This window comes from Oryx dammah, unplaced genomic scaffold, assembly GCF_014754425.2.
Source record: "Oryx dammah isolate SB20612 unplaced genomic scaffold, SCBI_Odam_1.1 HiC_scaffold_24, whole genome shotgun sequence".
NCBI lineage: Eukaryota > Metazoa > Chordata > Mammalia > Artiodactyla > Bovidae > Oryx > Oryx dammah.
Window position 1 is genome coordinate 19,353,208 of NW_024070208.1, and position 21,273 is coordinate 19,374,480.

Below are 21,273 nucleotides of genomic sequence, written 5' to 3' on the forward strand. Positions count from 1 at the left end.
GGTAAATGTCAAATTTATGTGTCACTTGTATCAATTTACACACGACATCATGGCATGCCTTTCTGCATATTAACTTTGCCTTCATCTTATTATTTCTCACTCTTACTTTCCCTATGTCCTTATTTCCTGATTTACTTTTTATCGTATTTTTGTAAGGTATTTCAACTCTTCCTCCTTGCAAGAGAACAGGTATAAATTAATCAGCTGTTGGTGAAACCCCAGTGTTCACCCATGAGGAGTTAACCCACCCATAAACTCTTTTTACTGTCATTTTTTTTGTTGGCTTCACAAATTTGCTACAGTACAGTACACAAAACAGAAGCATTCATTTCATTTCTGGTTTCACTTTAGTAATCAAAAGACTGGTGGGAAGATCAGAAGTTGAAGTAACAATAAGTTCTTTGAAATATAAAGTTAATATAACATGCTCTATGGCATTTCATGATAATTGGCTTTATTAATGTACAACAATTAATGTTAGCCATAAAAGGATATAATTAAATGTGTTTTATTCTGTTTAAAATTTATTCTGTTCCCTGTATTGCCATTTAATTGGAAAAAAACAACAGCAGCAGAAACTCGTCAACCTTACAGTCCATTTGAAATTGATTCCACTGAAATCAATTAGGTTGTTCCAAAATGACAATAAAAAAAGAAAAGCACAGACTGGAATGCATTACATTTTGGCCCAACAAAAAGGATTCATTCTCATAAAGCAAGCTGACAGTGTTTATGACTTTGAAAATTCACTGAAACTTTTTGCGTGAATTAGATCCTTTGTGATGCATTTTCTTGAGTTCTACCCATGACTGCCACAGTACCAGTCCTGGGATCAGAACCCAAATACCATTGAAAAATACCAGATAGACCCAAAAGTAGAGCCAACTGTTGGTGTTGAGGTTGGGGCTTCCCATAAGCCAGTCTGGGCAGAAGGTCATCCACCCGCCATACAATTCACACACACTCAGGGTAATCTGCACGAAATGCCTGTTAGAGAGAAAGAGACAGCGATGAAACCGTCAGCTGTACCAACATCATCTCCCACAGCAGATCACCTCCCTGAAGTGGGACCGCAGGTTTCACACAGAGCTCCCTTGATGGGGCAAGTTGATCACTGATGAAGACCCATGCTTTCATTTTCCTTTGGAGAAGAAAATGGCAACCCACTCCGGTATTCTTGCCTGGAGAATCCCACGGGCAGAGAAATTGGTGGCCTACAGTCCATGGGGTCACAAAGAGTCGGACACAACAAAGAGACACTTTCCTCGGAGAAGCAACAGTACCCTCTCTAGATTATGCTCGGAGTTAAAGAAGGTCTCTTGGGTATCCAGTCCTATCCCTTGGAAGGTTTAGTGAAGTCACGAAAGAGAGACCTGGATGTGAACCTATGAGCTCCAATCTCACCTGTTGGAAAAGGGCTAATAATCATCCCTTCCTTGAATAATGCTTTGCTGGTGGCTCGGTGGTAAAAAATTCACCTAACAATGCAGGGGACTGGGGTTAGATCCCTGGGTCGGGAAGATCTGGAGGAGGGAATGGCAACTCGCTCCAGTATTGTGGCCTGGAAAATCCCATAGACAGAGGAGGCCTGGCAGGCTACAGCCCGTGGGGTCTATAGAGTCAGACATGACTTAGCAACTAAACCACCACCACCTCAAATAATATTGTGGAGATTAAATGAGATAAGTAGATAAAGCACTGTACCTGGTACATATTCAGCAACGCATATGTGTGAAAATGTTTGAAATAATAAACACACGGGTAAATGTAGCAAATCCGCAGCCACGATCATGGACACGTAAGGCGCCCAGAAGCAAGCTCCAGGAGATGGTGAAGGACAGGGAAGCTGGCATGCTGCAGTTCACGGGGTCACAAAGAGTCGGACACAACTGAGCGACTGAACAGCAACTACAGGCACCCAGAAGGAAATTTTTCCTACCAACTCTCTAAGTAAAATTGGGCGGGGGCAAGTAGAGTAAATGACTTTTGAGGTTTCTTTCAAGTCTGAAATCTCATGACGAAGTTTTACACAGACTTCTTTGATCCAAGATGGTGGAAAATGGAATGCCACTGTGCCCAGCTGACATGAGTCTAAAACCATTCCCTGGGAGTCATTCCCAGGAAAGCAATCTGTTCGTCCCAGGTCACTCTGTCCCTAAGGAGGAGAGGAAGGAAACGGAGGGAGGGGGCGGAGTTCACAGTTTTGGGGCCTGACTGGTGGATGGCTAATCTGCCGTCTTTTCCTCCATCTTCCCACTCTTCTGCCTTCCCCATACCTTCTATAGGCTGCTTCTGAAAAGACCTATTTATCTTGCACGTCCACCTCAGAATTACCTAAGAGACTTCTCTTTGTGACACGTGGAAGAGAAGTTTCTAGAATGATTTGGGGGCGGAAGATGAAAATAACTACCCTTTGATTTTCCACAATACTGGTGGCCAGTCACCCAGAGCTGCTAGCCCTGTGCTTGTCTATACCGTGTCGAGGTTGTCACTGCCTTCATATATCTAGTGTTTTTTATTTTGACCGATCCGAAATTGAACTATATCAAATGATTTTCTACTCTACTTTTTGTCTAGCAAAGAACGGTGGTCGTCATCCACTCCACATGTCTCTTTGGCATCGGGACAGCTGGTGTTTCTCCTCTTTCCAGCCGGAGAGGGGAGAGCACTCACCGATAATGTTTCTCTTTGACGATGGCATAAACGAGGACCAGTGCCAGAGATCCACCCAGGACGACTGTCAGAATTTCCACAGACACAATGGCTGGATCAAAATTAAGCCATCTTGCATCAGCTTTGCCATATTCTTTCCCTAAAAACAAATACATTTTGTTACTCATCTGGCAATTATTTTTATGACAGTTGGTGGAAATGACCTTCCCCCACCCCATTTGGAGGAGATAAAAAGAATAACTGAACTGCCATTGTCTCTATAGTCTTCATGATGCCTTAGTGGAAGGAAAGAGGGGTCCTGAGACAAAAACCTATTACCCCTGGACACCAGTAATGATAACAACATCATGTTATATTAGTAAAACGATGTGCATTTTCCAAAGTGCTTTCCCAGGCGTGGCTTCTTCACCTCCTCCTTTTTCATCATAAGCAGCAGAATTCTAAATCAATTCGACACAGTCAGACTTTGCAAAGATAATCTTTAGTAATTATCTTGGTAGATGCATTATAATTCCTAACTTTAAAATTTCAATATAAAATTTGTATTCGTCAGATGTGGGGAAATTACTGTTCAGGAAACGTTTATAAAAACACGTTTATTAATAACTGAAGAGGAATTGAGTGTTGAGGGGCCAGCAAGGAGGGGAGGGGCGCAACACAGCCTCGACTATGGAATGAATCTGAAATGGACAAAGGGGGCATTTCAGTCTGCTACAGACACAGTATGCACTAACAATAGCCACCACAAAAGCCTCAGTTGAGCTGACCCAGGGGTAGGTGTGCACTGAGAAACCTTTTCAGACCCCATTATCAGGATGGTTTCTTCCAGAAAGCACTATGAGGTCAGACAGTCTTTTTAGTGCTGGACCGCGGGCCTTGCATGAAGTCATATTTCCTTCCCTCCTTCTCTCTTCTTTCCTTCCTCCTCCTCTCCCTCCTCTCTTTCTCTGTCTTTATCGCTTTCTTTTTCTCTTTACCAAAGTAATACATGCTGGTCCTAAGATCTCACATAACCAGTGGGGGGAAAAAAACCCCAAAGCCCCCAACCTCTTTGGCTTCACTCTCTTTGTGGGTGACCCCTGCTCCCACGGTTCTCACATAACTTAGGAAAGCTATGAATGGTCCAAAATTAGCTACATGATCTGACTGATTGGTCTGAACAGCACAAAACAACAGTCTCTTAATGGTTAGAGTTAGGGTCCCTCTGGGGCTGGGGACAGAGGTTTCTGATGAAAGGCTGTCCTCAGGGAAAGAACAGGCCAGTAAACAGAGTGAGCTATTAAATGAGATAACACAGAGACACACGCTGAGCAGAGATTCTGTGAGCGGCAGACACAACTGGCAGAGGCATCGAGCCTGTCCTTAGCTGACTGCCAGCCGTGACCTCACCAGAAAACAACTAACAGTGAAAGTAAAAGTTTTCCCTTTAAATTTAAACACAGATACAACAGGTGGAATACACCACCTAGTGTACCCCAAATCTAAGAAAATATCACAAGTGAAAGGTCAGTGCTTTAGGAGTGAAGAGATTAGTGGGTATTCAGACATTCACAAAAATAACCCTATCCATTCACTAAAAAAAAAAAAAATTATTTGGCTGTGCTACGAACAAAGCTAGTGGAGGTGATGGAATTCCAATTGAGCTATTTCAAATCCTGAAAGATGATGCTGTGAAAGTGCTGCACTCAATATGCCAGCACATTTGGAAAACTCAGCAGTGGCCACAGGACTGGAAAAGGTCAGTTTTCATTCCAATCCCAAAGAAAGGCAATGCCAAAGAATGCTCAAACTACCGCACAATTGCACTCATCTCACAAGCTAGTAAAGTAATGCTCAAAATTCTCCCAGCCAGGCTTCAGCAATATGTGAACTGTGAACTCCCTGATGTTCAAGTTGGTTTTAGAAAAGGCAGAGGAACCAGAGATCAAATTGCCAACATCCGCTGGATCATGGAAAAAGCAAGAGAGTTCCAGAAAAACATCTATTTCTGCTTTATTGACTATGCCAAAGCCTTTGACTGTGTGGATCACAATAAACTGTGGAAAATTCTGAAAGAGATGGGAATACCAGACCACCTGACCTGCCTCTTGAGAAACCTATATGGAGGTCAGGAAGCAACAGTTAGAACTGGACATGGAACAACAGACTGTTTCCAAATAGGAAAAGGAGTACGTCAAGGCTGTATATTGTCACTCTGCTTATTTAACCTCTATGCAGAGTACATCATGAGAAATGCTGGACTGGAAGAAACACAAGCGGGAATCAAGATTGCTGGGAGAAATATCAATAACCTCAGATATGCAGTTGACACCATCCTTATGGCAGAAAGTGAAGAGGAACTAAAAAGCCTCTTGATAAAAGTGAAAGAGGAGAGTGAAAAAGTTGGCTTAAAGTTGGCTTAAAGCTCAACATTCAGAAAATGAAGACCATGGCATCCGGTCCCATCGCTCCATGCGAAATAGATGGGGAAACAGTGGAAACAGTGTCAGACTTTATTTTTTTGGGCTCCAAAATCACTGCAGATGGTGACTGCAGCCATGAAATTAAAAGACGCTTACTCCTTGGAAGGAAAGTTATGACCAGCCTAGATAGCATATTCAAAAGCAGAGACATTACTTTGCCGACTAAGGTCCGTCTAGTCAAGGCTATGGTTTTCCCTGTGGTCATGTATGGATGTGAGAGTTGGACTGTGAAGGCTGAGCACCGAAGAATTGATGCTTTTGCACTGTGGTGTTGGAGAAGACTCTTGAGAGTCCCTTGGACTGCAAGGAGATCCAACCAGTCCATTCTGAAGGAGATCAGCCCTGGGATTTCTTTGGAAGGAATGATGCTAAAGCTGAAACTCCAGTACTTTGGCCACCTCATGCGAAGAGTTGACTCATTGGAAAAGACTCTGATGCTGGGAGGGATTGGGGGCAGGAGGAGAAGGGGTCGACCAAGGATGAGATGGCTGGATGGCATCATGGACTCGATGGACGTGAGTCTGGGTGAACTCCGGGAGATGGTGATGGACAGGAGGGCCTGGCGTGCTGCGATTCATGGGGTCGCAGAGTCGGACACGACTGAGCAACTGAACTGAACTGGCTCTTAGCTGTGGCACAAGGGATCTGCAGTCTTTGTTGCAGCACGCGGGATCTTTAGGAGCAGCACGGGAACTCCTAATTGCAGCATGAGAATCTAGTTCCCTGACCAGGGATTGAACCCGGGGCATCAGGAGCAGGGCGTCTTAGCCACTGGACCACCAGGGAAGTCCCCATTTCCTTCTTTAATTCAACAGTTTTTTTGTAGCATATAGACGCCTCTGTGCTAGACCTCAAGAATGCCTATCACAGAACACGAAGTCTGCCTGCTGGTGGCTCACGCAGTAAGTGACAGGGACAGAGAATGGGGCCAGGGAGGGAAGGCACTGCACAGACCAGGAGAGGAGGGGTTCTGATCACCTCCTCTTCACCCTACAGGGCAGGGAGTCACCCTGGGCTCGTGGGGAGGCTCAGCACACAACAGGCGGGCGACACCGGACGGATGAGGCTGACGGCTGCTCCTTGGTGATGTGACGCTCGCAGGCTGGGAGAGGAGGACACAGGCCGTGGGGGGCCGTGGGGGGCACCGCACTAGGACGCGGAGGGAGCAGGGAGGGGCCGTGCGAGGCGGGCTCTGCACTAACACCGGGGTGGGTGGGCCCTGCTCCCACGGGCGACATGGCTGGCCTGCTGGAGTAACCCTGAGGGCTGGCAGGGCACTGAAGCCGGCTCCTTAGGGACACCCAGGCGTCTGCTGGTCCGCGAGCCGGGAGGGCGTGGGGGTGGGGGGCTGCTTGTCTAGATTTCTATTATATAGGCAAGCAGGGTGGGGAGGGGCCGTGCACTGAGGGCGTTTGAGGGCCTCTGGATTTTATCAGGAGTCAAGGCACACGCAATCCTGGATCTTAATCTCAGGCTCTTCTCTTGCTCCCAGACCTTCCACTGTTGGTGTTCAGTTGCTCAGTTGCATTCAACTCTGCGACCCTACGGGCTGCAGGACGCCAGGCTTCCCTGACCTTCACCATCTCCCGGAGTTTGCTCACACTCGTGTCCATCGAGTCGAAGATGCCATCCAACTGCCAGCAATCAAGGCAATGAAGTGAGGAGAAGCACCCCACAGATCAGTGGCCAGCCCACCATTCGTTTCTGTCCCCAGAGGTACCCGGTCCAGTCTCAAGGGCCAGTTAGAGGAGGGGGGGTCACTTAACACGAGCCCCACATAGACCCTCGAGTGGTGTGTCAGTTGCCCCCACCTTGGGAAGTGTGTATGAACTGAAACATAGCTCTTACTCCCTAAATCAAATGGCCTCTTCTGGAACTTGTGCTAAGAAATAATCTGAATTATAGAAATAAAGTGCATTTCATGGAGAAACAACAACAAAAAAATCTCAGGTCTTAAATCACAGGAGGTCAGCCCTGAATAGGGGAGGGAGAGATGTTTCAGGGGGAAAGTTTGAGCAAAAGCCTGGGGCTGAGAGTGCTTGGTGTGTCTGAAACTACACGTAATTCAGCAAGTTGAAAGAGACAGGATGTGTACCCACGCGTGCGTGCGTGCGTGTGTGTGAAAGTGGGGCCTGGGGAGCGGTGGGGGCAGCATCAATGCTGGAGAGGAAGGCGGGGTGGGAAGGGGAAGCAGACCCTGCTATCTGCCCGCCCCAGTGTACCAGACCTCTGGCCTCTCATCTATCGCTTAACTTTGACCATCTCTTTGCAGGTTCAACGCCTATAAAGGGAGGGAAAGGACAAGCAGAGCATTAACAAAGATCCTCATCCTTTATCCTATGACTGACCGCCAGGCTCGGGCAGAGGTTTAGAGAAAGAGGCACAGGCAGAGCTGGAGGAGGCATCCAGGAGCCAAGTGACGGCCGTGGCCTTTGCCACAGGGCAGAGATGAGCACGCGAGGGGTGGCAACTCTTTCTCTTAACCGGCCTCAGCACCTTGGGTTCTGGGCTCGGCCTAAGAATCCTGCTGAGTAACCTTAGTGATTTATTCTCTCAACAGCTTTATAAATGCCACACAGCAGTGTTAATTGTATTGACTGTGTCATACATTACATCCCTAGTAAGAATTTATTGTATAATTAGAAGTCTGTACCTTTTGAACATCTTCATCTAATTCCGCCACTCCCCAGCCCCTGCCTCTGGTAACCACAAATCTGATCCTTCTCTAAAATGAGTTTCAGTTTTTCAAATTCCACATAAAAATGAGATATTGTAGTTTTCATTTTTTTCTGTCTAGCTTCTATCACTTGGCATAATGTTCTTCAAAGCCCATCTGTGTCATCACAAACTGCAGGATTTCCTTCCTTTTATGGCTGAATAATATTCTGCTTCCCTGGTGGCTCAGGTGGTAAAGAATCCACCTGCAATGCAGGAGACCCAGGTTCGATCCATGGGAAGGGGAAGATCCCCTGGAGGAGGGCATGGCAACCCACTCCAGTATTCTTGCCAGAATTCCATTGACAGAGGAGCCTGGCAGGCTACAGTCCATGGGGTTGAAGAGTCGGATAAATACAATGCAGGTTGTTTATCCACTCATCTGTCAATGGACACTCAGGTTGTTTCATACCTTGGCTGTCGTCTAATAGATACTGCTGCTATAAACAGGGAGTGTAGATTACCAATCACTCCTGATATCGAATCTAAGTCCTCATCCCCCACCCTTCATATCAATACCCCAGCCTGCCTTTAGCAAGGATCCTGATGAGTCTATCATCAGTCCCCCAGCCTTGATGTTTCTTCTTAATAATTATCCATCCACTGTCTCTGACCCTGTTCCCAGCCTATAAATCTCCACCTATCCCTGTATCTACGGCTTCCCTGGTGGCTCAGATAGTTAAGAATCCACCTGCAATGCAGGAGACCCGGGTTCAGTCCCTGGGTTCAATCCCTGGGTTAGGAAGATCCACTGGAGAAGAAAATGACAACCCTCACCAGCATTCTTACCCAGAGAATTCCATTTTGGGGCTTCCCAGGTGGAACTAGTGGGAAAGAACCTGCCTGCCAATGCAGGAGATGTAAGACATGGGAATTTGATCCCTGGGTTGGGAAGACCCCCTGGAGGAGGGCGTGGCCACCCACTCCAGTACTGTGGCCTGGAGTGTCCCATGGACAGAGGAGCCTGGCAGACTACACTCCATGGGGTTGCAAAGAGTCGGACATGCCTGACTGAACATGAACACACGTCCCTGTATTAAGGGTTGAGCCAATCTCTCTCCCACTGCTGAGGTCTCTATGGAATAAAGTCTTCTTTACCATCTTTAACAAGTTCTACATCCTGGTGAATCAAAGGACAGTCCACAGATCAATATCCAGGAGGTCTTACCCTAGACCCTCTGAATCAGAATCTGCATTTTAACAAGAACCCCAAGCATTCTGCGTCCTTTGGGTTGGCTGTGCTGGCTCTGTGTTGCAGCACACGGACTTAGTTGCTCTGAGGCATAAGGGATCTTAGTTCTCCAACCAGGCATCGGACCTGTGTCCCCTGCACTAGAAGGTGGATTCTTGACCACTAGATCACTAAGGAAAACTAGTTAATATCTCTGCAGAGCAGGGAGAGTTCTGGAAATTATCTACAAGAATATATATATGTAACTGTAGCCCACCAGGCTCCTCTGTCCATGGAATGCTCCAGATAAGAATACTGGAGTGGGTTGTCACGCCCTTCTTCAGGGGATCTTCCTGACCCGGGGATCGAACCCAGGTCTCCAGCATTGCAGGCAGATTCTTTACCATCTGAGCCACCTGGGAAGCCTGTACAATATATATACATTTATATACAAATAAATGTTAAAAGTATGGAAAACACCCAGTTTAAATACTGCAGACTCCTCAATCTGCACTCAGTGCAAACATTTTAAAATATACCTTTATTGAGATATAATACATGTGCCAGGTCTGTTTTTTTCTTAAACCTGTTTAAAGTGTATAATTCAACAAGTTTTAGTACATTCCCAGATTTGAATCACCACAACCTCACTTTACATTAGTTTCTACTTTGCAAAAGAAACCTGTACCCACTGTTAGTCATTCCCCATTTCTGGCCAAATCCCACTCCCTTCCTGCACCTTCAGGCTCCCACTAATCTGTCGTCTGTCTCCACGGATCTGTCGCTTCCAGACATTTCACGCAAACAGAATCGTACAACATGGGGTATAGGTACTCGTTTAATGGACGGCCGTATGGAACTGACCCCTCAAATGTGGCAAGTGCCAACGTTTTACATTACTCACACAATGAAGCGATCAAGGCATCTGAGTCTGTGATGTTTCCCACCATAGACAAGTAGACATAAGGGCCTTCCTGGAGAGAAGAAAAGGAAAGCATGCTCTAATTCAGCATCACACCTGCGAGATGGCACCGGAGGCACACCTCCGTGCGGGCAGCACCCCTTGCCCAGCGTGCAGGAGCACACATCCCGGGCGGCACCTCAGCCCTGCACCGCGCAATCCCAGTGTGTATGGGCGGGGGCGGGTGAGGGCCGACCTTGGAAATGGATCCACCCAAAGTGAATGTTTATATAGTAAATGCTAGTTTTCAGTGACTGGCATTCTAAAATCAGAGGTGTGTTCAGATGGAGAAAAAAAATAAGCTGAAAATTCTGTCCAAGAGTCTAAATGTTATAGTAAATAAACTAAATTCTGGATTAATCCAGAAGTAACTTCAGAGTACTTCATCGTGTCTCACCTCCAAAAACCCCCAAGATCTCTCTTAACAAATGTGGCATTTAAGTATCACTATCAGAGCAGGAACTAGTTTTTTCCTCCTGCATAAGGGCAAATTTAGGAAAATTAAAAATGCTTACAGGCTATATTTAAAATTTTGGGTAAGGAAATCTCTGCAATTATATTTAGCATTTCCTCATCAGAGAAATGTTCCTTTGCCTAAAATTTCAAAAATTGGATTAACTAGGATTCTCTAAGATATCTGATTATGTTGTTCCTTTAAAAAAATTTTGTTGCTGATCAATACAACTTATTTTTTATTTCTTTTTACCAAAACAATCACTTATATGACATCAGAACCGTGTCTCTGCTTAAACGCTAAGCTCACTTCTAGTACAAAACTTCCCAGAGGCTACCAGTTTTAACCACTTCTAACTGTAGTTCTGGCAACAATCTTTATACTTATACTACAATTTCTATTACTATTTCTTTGTGCTTAGTCGATCAGTCATGTCCGACTCGTTGCGACCCCATGGACTGTAGCCCATCAGGCTCCTTTGTCCACAGGGATTCTCCAGGCAAGAATACTGGAGTGGGTAGCCTACCCCTTCTCCAGGGGATCTTCCCGACCCAGGAATCTAACTGGGGTCTCCTGCATTGCAGGTGGATTATTTACTACCTGAGCTACTGGGGAAGGCCCACTATTAACTGCCCATCCTGAAAAATTACGATGTAAATTATACTGTTTCCCCTTCCCTTCCCTCCATCCAATTTTTGATAACGTAGGGGAGGAAAAACTTCTTCCTCCCCTCTTAGGTTCTGTAAACTGGTTTAAGAATTAATTGACATAAATGGATTAAAAAGAAAGGCATACACATTTGATTTACTATGTTGACACGTACATGGGAATCTTCAAAAGGAAAATGACCTGAATAAGCTGTCAGGCCCCAAAACTCATATGCCTTTTTACCCAAAGACCAGTAACTGCAGGGATGTGAAGAGACCAGGGGGCTTGGGCTGAGGAGTACTGTCCCCAGTAAATACACGGGGAGAAACTAATGGAAGACAGGGTTATTTTAGTCGGGCTATTTGCACAGGACCATTTCAGCACTGACTCCCAGTCCCCAGTGAAATGAACATTCTTTTCCTCCTGGTAAAGGGAGAGCACCTTTCTCAAGGGAAATTAAAAAACCTGATTTGAGCTAGAAAGGGGGAAGATCAGAGTGCCCTTCCGCACCTACTGTTCTCAATTGCCTTCTGTTCAAAATCATCAACGCGCCCAAGTGGCATAATTTGGAGTGGCATGTTCTGAACTCCTTTAACAGCTACATGAGTTCTCTTTAATTCTTCTGTTAGTTATCCTGAATTGGTAACTTCAGGAATAAGCTTCAAACCTCACCTGACTCCTTCATCAGTGCTGTGCAGTATATGGACTTCTGTGATATTAGGCGAGTATCAGAACCCCCAGCAAGCTCTCTCCCGCTCCTCCCCACTTCTCTCAGCATCTGTCCACTTTGTACATTGCTGAGATTGATCACATTTTCCATTCTTGTTCTGTAAACGTATTTGTCTTCCCCATTTTATCTGTAAGTAGATTCTCAAAGCTGAAAAGTCAATCGATGCTCTGTTGACAATACGGTGATTATAAAAACAGTGTTCACTGGAAGAGGCCACCACTTCTTACTCTACAAATCAGTATTTCTGTCACTTAAGAAGAATGTGGCAAGTGGAATATTCCTTCTTACCTTCATACATCTCTCAAAATCATGCTACATTTTAGTTTCCTTCGACTTTGGGCCAGGACTTTCTTGTAAGATATTTTGGTTTATGCCACAGTTTGTAATTGCCTTTCTTTTTCTCTAATTGAGAGAAGAAACCCTACTTTCTCCCCATCTCATCAGCATAATCTTACAGCTTCTTGTCCATTCCAATCTTTGCTGAACAGAGGCTTGAAGCTGGTTTCTCTTTTCTTCCTTTTTTAAAAATATTTATTTATGTATTTATTTATGGCTGTTTAGGGTCATCACTGCTGTGCTCGGGCTTTCTCCAGTTGCCTGAGCCCCCCGCCTCGGGTTTTCTCCAGCCCCACGGCGAGCGGGGGCTACTCTTTCTTGAGGTGCGAGGGCTTCTCACTGCAGCGGTTTCTCTTTTTGCAGGGCACAGGCTCTAGGTACACGGGCCTCAGTAGCTGCAGTGTGTGGACTCAGCACCTGTGGGGCACATGCTTAATTGTTCCACGGCAAAGTGTAATCTTCTTGGATCAGGGACCGAACCGGTGTCCCTGCATTGGCAGGCGGATTCTTCACCACTGAGCCACCAGGGAAGCCCTATTTTCCCTTTTCTTAACATTCTGTAAGTTACCTAGTAGGTAAGTGTGGTATATTTCAGAGCATATATGAAAATCCTATTCCTTAAAGGAGATTTTTAAAAATTACACATGAGATAATGTTTTTAAACAAGATGTACTCCCTGTCTACTTTGTAGCTCCTTATTCTCACCAGCCGATTTTTTTATTTTTAGCAGAGCCACAGGAAGTCCACATCACTTCCCTGGCATGGCTGGGGAGCTTTCTAGACAAAAATACATCTGCTGGACTGGCCAGTAGGGGCAATGAGGCTGAGCTGAATATGACCCTCTGTGGGGCTCAGTCCACCTATCTGTGAGATAAAGGACTTCCCAAAATTAGACTATTGACCTCATGACTTCCATGAGCAATCTCTTCAGCTGGAGCCATCTGCAAACCCAGACCCTGACATCCTGTGTGGTTCTTTCCTCAGGAGCAATTCTGTGGGTAAATGCAGGATGGGGACCTGGATCTAAGATCAAGATGAAAGTCACTGGAAACATTAGTTACTATTTCCCAAGAGCAAAAATTACCTGTAGAATTTGAGAGAATGGAAATAGACTTACTTCCTCCCATGAATTCATATTTTATATCAAATGAACCACAAAGTGCTTTTTCTTCCGTGTTAAAATTATTTTCAGGCTCTGGAAGATGAAATTTATACTAACTTGCAGAATAAACTTGGAAGGTTATCAGCTCCAAAAGTCTTTAATCATACTATATGGTGAAGAATTAGCCAGCCAGAACTAAAATTCATGTTTGAGCTCAACAGCTACCTGGAGATTTTAGGGATCAGATGAAAGGTGCTTGGTAAGCAGCAAAGGCCATCAGTGGGGTGTTGCTTAACTGGGAAGGAGGGCCTGAACAGGTGGAGGGGTAAGCGCCCTGTGCTGCCGGCTGGAGATCTGGGTGAGCTTGAGCAAAAAAAAAAAAAATATATATATATATATATATACACATACACAGCATGTTTTATTTCTCATATTCCCTGCTACCTTGACCTCTCTGAGTTTCAACTCCATCATCAATATAAAGTAACAGAGTAAAGCTCTCAACAGATGTTTGATGAATGAAGACCTGAATGAATGAGAGAGTAATGAGCAGAGTTAGGCTAGATCTTCACCTTTCGCAGTGTCTCTTGCTGACTGGAAGCCCTGAGTGTGGCACTTGGTCCACTGACCTCACCGAGCAGTGGCCCGGGCGGAGTGCCTGTCAGTGGAGGGCCAGGCGTGGAGGAAGGGGGCCCCATGGAGGGTTGCGGGGTCAGAGCCTTTTGAGCCCCAGCCGTTCAAGTAGGAGGGGCTGTGTGTCCCACACCTGCCACTGGTCATCAGTCACGGGAAGGCCAAGCTCGTGGCAGCCCCCAGGGCAGACTCCCTGACTGACTCACTGGGCTTGAGACTGTTGTCAAGAATTTTGGAGTGAGCGCAATTATTCCTACCACTGTCTGAGAGGCAGACACCTGTCCCCTAAGAAGCACAGCCTGAATTTTTACAGAGAAACTCACTCAGGATGTAGGGGCAACAGGACAGGAGGTCTGGGTTCCCTTGAAAATACTTCAGCCATAATGAAAGAAAAAGGAAGAGGGGGAGTGAGGGAGAAAAAGAAGAAAGTGACAAATGAAGCAAGTGCAGCCAAATTTGAAAACAGCGAACCTACTCATTACACTCGTCTCTCTACATCTGTGCATGTTTAAAATTTTTCACAGTAGAGCTTAATTTAAAAAAAGATACACGGGACTTGCCTGATGGTCCAGGGGCTAGGACTCTGCACGCTCCCAACTCAGGGGGCCCAGATTTGATCCCTGGTCAGGGAACTAGCAGAGAAGGCGATGGCACCCCACTCCGGTACTCCTGCCTGGAAAATCCCATGGAGAGGAGCCTGGTGGGCTGCAGTGCATGGGGTTGCGTAGAGTCAGACACGACTGAGCAGCTTCACTTTCACTTTTCACTTTCATGCATTGGAGAAGGAAATGGCAACCCACTCCAGTGTTCTTGCCTGGAGAATCCCAGGGCTGGGGGAGCCTGGTGGACTGCCGTTTATGGGGTCGCACAGAGTCAGACATGACTGAAGTGACTTAGCAGCAGCAGGGAAGTAGATCTCACGTGCCACAGCTAAGACCTGGTATAACCAAATACATAAAATAAATAAATACTTAAAAAATATATATAGCACTTTTTCATACTGTTCATGGTTAGACAGCATCACTGACTCATTGGATATGAATTTGAGCAAACTCCCGGAGATGGTGAAGGACACGGAAGCCTGGCGTGCTGCAGTCCATGGGGTTGCAAAGAGTTAGATACGACTGACTGAACAACATACAGCACTTGGTCAAAAAGGAACTGCTGTCCCATGCGTTTCGGGTTCCTGGCTCAGGACCCGTGGTCCCAGAGGTCCTCTGCCCTCACACTTCTCACCAGCCCCAATGTGTCCTACACACACACACACACACACACACGGACACACACAGGGACACACACACACAACAAGGATAAAAAGCAAGGAGAGCCAATGGCCATGACCGCAGAAAGAAAGGGAAAACAGTCTTGGTGTTCGCACTCCCTTTTCAAATTACCTGTGCCCTTCTGGTGAACGAAGAGCCACTGACATGCTAGCCCCCTGTCCTCCTGGCTCCGGGTGACACGCTGAGTGAATTCTCCATGCTGTCCAGTTAAGTCTGCAGAGAAGCTGCAGAGTGGGCTTCCACTCCCTCTGTGTGGGCATGCTAAGTCGCTTCAGTCGTGTCCAACTCTTTGTGACTCCACGGACTGTAGCCCACCAGGCTTCTCTGTCTGTGGGATTTCCCAGGCAAGAATACTGCAGTGGCTTGCCATGCCTTCCTCCAGGGGATCTTCCCGACCCTGCGATCAAACCCGCGTCTCTTGCATCTCCTGTGTCGGCAGGCCAGGTCTTTACTGCTAGGGCTCATCCTGATAGGGCTCTCTTCCTGTTACAACTCACCATCCTTGCCCCACATCGGTGCTCCCAACCCCCACAGCATGCTGCCTTTCCATCATACTTTTCTTTACTCTTCCGACATCCTTTCTGGTGGTGTACCTTTACCATTTTAGCTATTAAAAATTATTGAAGTGATACATGCTGCAAGTTAAAAAAAACTTACAAAAAGCTATAAGGTAATAGGTAAAAGTCTCTTTCTCTCCTGATCCCCAATCTCACCCCCCAGAGATATCACTGCTTGAGTTCCATAGCAGCCTTCAGGAAATTTTTCATGTATATGTTATTATATAGCTATAAATATTTAAAATACTTTCTCCCTGCCATTAGTTTTCCTACTATCAACCTAGAGGGTGATGAGGACAATTCCACAATGTTTATTGACTTAAAAGATTTTAAGTCCAATGTATCAGGAATTTTGGGTTAAAAACCATTTAATTCATATTAAATGCTCTAAAATGTGACTGGACTATACCGTCTAATTGAGCTGCTAACAAAATCAACTTAAAAGCTAAAATGAATCATGGCAAATAAATTAAGAAACAAAGGCAAGACTTCCCTGGTGGTTCAGTGGTTAATATTCTGTATTTCCAATGTTCAATTCTTGGTCAAGGAACTAAGATCTCATGGGCCTTGAAGTGGGGGGAAAAAAAAGGCTGGTCTCATCTCATTTTTCACTTAATGTGTTCCAGACATGTAGTTCTAACAATGCATTTTATAGACTTTGAGACAGCTACAAGTCAAAGCTCAGATTTTAAAAACATGCTTGAGCTGGGCAAGTTTCTGCTATTTATAACTCAATGACCAACTGGTAAAGAATGCTCAATTTACTCATTTTACCCGTAAAGAAAAATTTTTATAAGCCTTTATAGGCTTTATAGAAATAAAAGAGAACATATATTTTCTTCTTTGTAATTTGTGTTTGTGTTTGTAAAGGCTGAATTTATAGTTAAATATATTTGCAAGGTTAAAAAAAAAGTGTTTGAATGAAGAGCCAGAAAAACTGCAATGCATTAAGAGTGGGAGAATAAAGTGGAGTAAGAATACAATCAATACATAAATCCTGTCAAAACGTATTAGCATTTACTGATCTGACTCATAAAACCTCAGCCTAATCGGACTTGACTTTTCCATGTCATGGCAACAGCACATATCATTGTTTCTGGAAGGATCAGCTGCTTCAGCCTCCTACAGCCCCTCAATGACAAGGCTTTATTGACTTCATAAATATATGCTGCCCAGCTGTCATCCGCTTAATGAGGCGACGACTTCCATTCGATGGAACCATTCCACTCAGTCCTAGCAGGCGGGCTGTGGCCTGATATTAACAATGGACCATGCTGGCCCTTTCAGAAGTTCGGGTACCGCACAGCCACACAAGTTCTATTGTTCCTACAACATGGTAGCTTAGTGTTTGCTTTAGGACTTAAAAACCACTTTTCCCCTTTAAAGAATATACCCTCCTTTGCTGAGGCAGTTACTTCTTAGATCTGAAACCTTCCAAGGCTCATCTTTATTGGACATGTGTATTATCCCATTATCACTTAGGGACAGGATGAAGATTAAAACTTAATCCAAGTAAGAAGGATGGTGAGGAGGGGTCACAAAAGGGACAGAAGGATGAACATTAACTGAACTCCGCTATCTCCGGGCACTGTGCCCAGTGCCCTGCATCCTTGCTACTCATATATGGTCCATGGACCACAGCTCGGGCACCAGCTGGGAGCTTGTGTGGACTCTCAGACCCTAGCCCAGACTTATGGAGATTCCTGGGCACAGACAAGTTTGAGAAGACCTGCCCTAAATTACAAAGTTTATTTAATCCTTTCAACAACCATTCAAAGAAAATATTAGTTCCATACTTTATGTCTACAAATCTGGGGTAGACATCTCAAATTTGGGTCCTGATCTTGGACTTCGAGGCTCCAAAACTATGAGAAAGAAATTTCTGTTGTTTATAAGCCACCCAGTGTGTGGCATTTTGTTGCAGCAGCCTAAGGAGACTAACACAATAAGGAAACCCAGAAAGAAAGTTTCCTTTCACCCTTCCTTAAAAAAAAAAAATATATATATATCTATATTATTTTGCTTTTTATTTCTCTTCGCTGCCAAAAGAGTTTAATGCAAAATACAAGTATGAGTAAACAATGAAATTAATAATTTCCCCAGTGCTTAGAAGGAAAGAATCTGCCCTTGATATAGGAGCTGCAGGAGACTCAGGTTTGATCCCTGGGTCGGGAAGATCCCCTGGAGGAGGGCATGACAACCTACTCTAGTATTCTTGGCTGGGAAATCCCATGGACAGAGGAGCCTGGCAGGCTACAGTCCCTGGAGTCGCAGAGAGTCGGACACGACTGAAGTGACTTAGCAGCAGCAGTAAACGGGGGAATCACTGTAGTGAGAATTCTGGTTTTTCTGTATATGCTCTGCAAAGCCTCCTCAGCCTGTATTTCTCACACATATTTAATGCACATACCCTGGTGGCTCAGATGGTAAAGAATCCGCCTGCAATGCCGGAGACCTGGGTTTGATCCCTGGGTTGGGAAGATCCCCTGGAAAAGGGAATGGCAACCTGCTCCAGTACTCTTGCCTGGAAAATTCCATGGACAGAGGAGCCTGGCAGGCTCCAGTCCATGGAGGCACAAAGGGTTGGACCCAAAGTGTCACTAAATCACCATAACATTTCATAATGCACATATATTTCTTCCTTCCCCTCTGCATCACAGAAAGGATTTCCAGCGGGAAAAGGGGCGCTGCCCAGATTTCACAGGTGGGGAAAGACAGAGCCGGCAGCACCAGCACACGTGTCGGACCCCAAAGCCCATGCTCCACCCGCCTTCCCACTCCGCCCCGGGTTTCTTGAGTCAGAGCTCCTCTGGGACGCCGAGTAACCAGCACTTGAAAGGCAGCCTGTGGTGTGAGTGAGGGTGAGTGACAGGGCGGAAAAGAGCCAGGAAACCACGCCGTGGGAATCAGCAGAGCTGCAGCTCAGCCTCCCTTTGGGCTACAGAAGACGGCACAAGTAGGACTCAAAGAAATCACAAGGGGGCTAGTCTCAGCCCAACATAAGGCAACAGTTTCTTGTAACTAGAGCTATTCTGTTTGGGAAAGATGGCACCCACTGCACATTTTCAAGCACAGGTGGTTGACCCGAGGACGTCTGTCTGGACTATGAGAAAAGTCCTATTTCAAGGGGAGACTGGGCTACTTGGCTCCTGAACGCTGCTCCCAGACTATGGCAGCGTTCTCACTTTCCACACGCAGTACCGGGCGTTCCTCTGGATGTGTGGGGCACGACGCACACTGTGCCCGCCATGGACTGGGCCAGGGTCTACCCTGTGACAGCCGCTCCTTTGGCTGCAGGTGCCCGGATCCGAGGATCAGGAGGGACAAGGAGGCAGTCAGCGCACGGGCTGGCGGCTGGCCTACAAAGCAGCCCTTGCAAAACATCACAACCTGAACAGACCCGAGCTGGGCCCGTGACAACATTCTTATTCTCCGAGAGCACCAATTCAGAAAGAGGGCGTGAATCCAATCTGATTCTGACAATTAATACGTAGGAGAGGCCAGGAGAGGCCCAGAACAAATTGACACTCTGAATAAAGTCAAGTTACCAGGAAGCAGGTGTAGTCATTGGATTGGGCTGCCACAGACAAGTACTACAGATCGGGTGGCTTAAAACCGCAAACACTGAACTGTGCCACGGTTCTGGAGGCTGGTGAACAGGACCAACCTGTGAGCAGGGCCAGTTTCTTCCCAGGGCTGCAGGCGGAATCTGTCTCGTGCGCCTCTCCCCTACGCCTTCCAGGCATTTGACGGTACTCTTTGGTGTGCCTTGGCATGAAGGAGTCTCACTCTGATCGATGCCTTCAAGTTCACAGGGCGTTCTCTCCCTGTATCCAAATTTCCTCCTTTATAAGGAACCAGTCGTTATTGGGAAAAGGTCCACGCTCATGACCTCACTTTAAGTGAGGAAGTATTATACTGTATCCCACTACTCTTATGGGGATCGCTGTCCCAAGGAGGCAGAGGAGGAGAAATGGGCAATGGGACCAAGGAGAGGCATGAATCGGGTATGAGGCTACATTAGCGGGTTTAGCAACTTAGTAAAGCTGCTTCGGAACAAGCTAACTGATGTCTCAATCTTACACTTGTCCAAAGACTGTATGAACTATCGCTTCTTTGGGGAGTTCCTCTCGGGTGAAGAAGGAAGAATTTATCCTGTGGTTCCCAAAAACCATTGTCAAAGGTTCATCTGTGGGCAGGGGCGTGGGAGCCGAGTGGGACCCCAGGACCTCACACCTGAGTGGCATGTGAGGAGCCTGGGGCAGGGGCTGGAAGCAGAAGCTTCCTGGATGGGACCCAGTGAAGCCAGAGTTGGTCGCCATCATGGTGGCAGAAGCAGAGCAAACTGTCAAGGGTCAGATGAAGCCAAGAAGATCTGAGAAGTACCTGATACAATCTTGCTATCTCCTACTGGACGACTGGGACAAAGTAGCTGATGGGCCTACAAATGGAGATCACGTTTCTGGGATCTTCAAACACTGGCTTCCCTTGGTTTAGTTGCAAAGTCGTGTCCGACTCTTGTGACCCCATGGACTGTAGCCCGCCAGGCTCCTCTGTCCACGGCGTTTCCCAGGCAAGAATACTGGAGTGGTTTGCCATTTCCTTCTCCAGGGGATCTTCCCAACCCAGAGATCAAACCCGGGTCTCTTGCATTGCAGGCAGATTCTTTACCAACTGAACCACCAGGGAAACTCTTAGCTTCCCTTAGAGCAAGCAACTATACTTTTTAGGATTCATCCTGGATAACACTTAAGACAAGTGTATAAAAATGTACAGAGAACATTCTATATAATTGCCAGCAACTGGGAAAAGCCTGTAAGTCCAACAATTTAGGGTTGGTGAAAAAGATTATACATGAAGTATATTGGAATCCTAAGCAGTTATTTAAATTTATGAGGTATTAATAGTTCAAGAGACTCATACAGATGGTCACTGAACACAGCTAAATGAAAAAAAGCAACAAAGAATGAATAAGATGATCCCATTTTTTCAAAAAGGATCCTGAAAAATATTTATATGGATATATACATATAAATTCTGGAAGACTATTTTTAAGAATACTAACAATAATTATCTCTAGGTAATTTTAACTTTTCTTCCTTGTAGATTTTTTTTTACAATTATTGTGGAAATAAATAATTCAAACAAATTTTGTTTTAAAAGACTGTCTGACATAGAAAATGAACTGACATTTTAAATACTTTTTTTTTGCCTTGTGGCATATGGAATCTTAGTTCCCTGACCAGGGATCGAACCCATGACTCCTGCACTAGGAGGGCACAGTCTTAACCACTGGACCACAAAGGAAGTCCAAGAACTGACATTTTAGATATCTGAGCAATCAGAGGCTTAAAATGTAAATGGCAGATGCTGCTAAAAATTAAATGAAAAGGGTCACTCTTTCATTCATTCAGTATTAACAAATATTCCAGAATAGCTCCTACAAACCAGGCACCAGGCCAGGTTCTGGAGACAGAAGAAGTCAAAATAGTTACAAATTGTGTTTAGTATTATAAAAGAGAAAAGATATTTCCCTGGAATATTTTTA

The 21,273-nt window shown here is 45.6% G+C and overlaps 1 protein-coding gene across 1 annotated transcript in view; it reads right to left on the reverse strand.

Moving 5' to 3' along the window:
* Positions 1 to 328: 328 nt before the first annotated feature.
* The window catches only part of EBPL (EBP like), a 33,259-nt gene continuing 12,314 nt past the window's right edge, over positions 329 to 21,273 (reverse strand). Inside the window, exons 2-4 of the mRNA XM_040266988.1 lie at positions 9,926 to 9,995; positions 2,674 to 2,812; positions 329 to 987 (exon numbers count right to left, since the gene is read on the reverse strand). Of these exons, the coding sequence (XP_040122922.1) occupies positions 747 to 987; positions 2,674 to 2,812; positions 9,926 to 9,995 (450 nt within the window). The 3' untranslated portion in view covers positions 329 to 746. The remainder of the gene's footprint in view (positions 988 to 2,673; positions 2,813 to 9,925; positions 9,996 to 21,273) is intronic.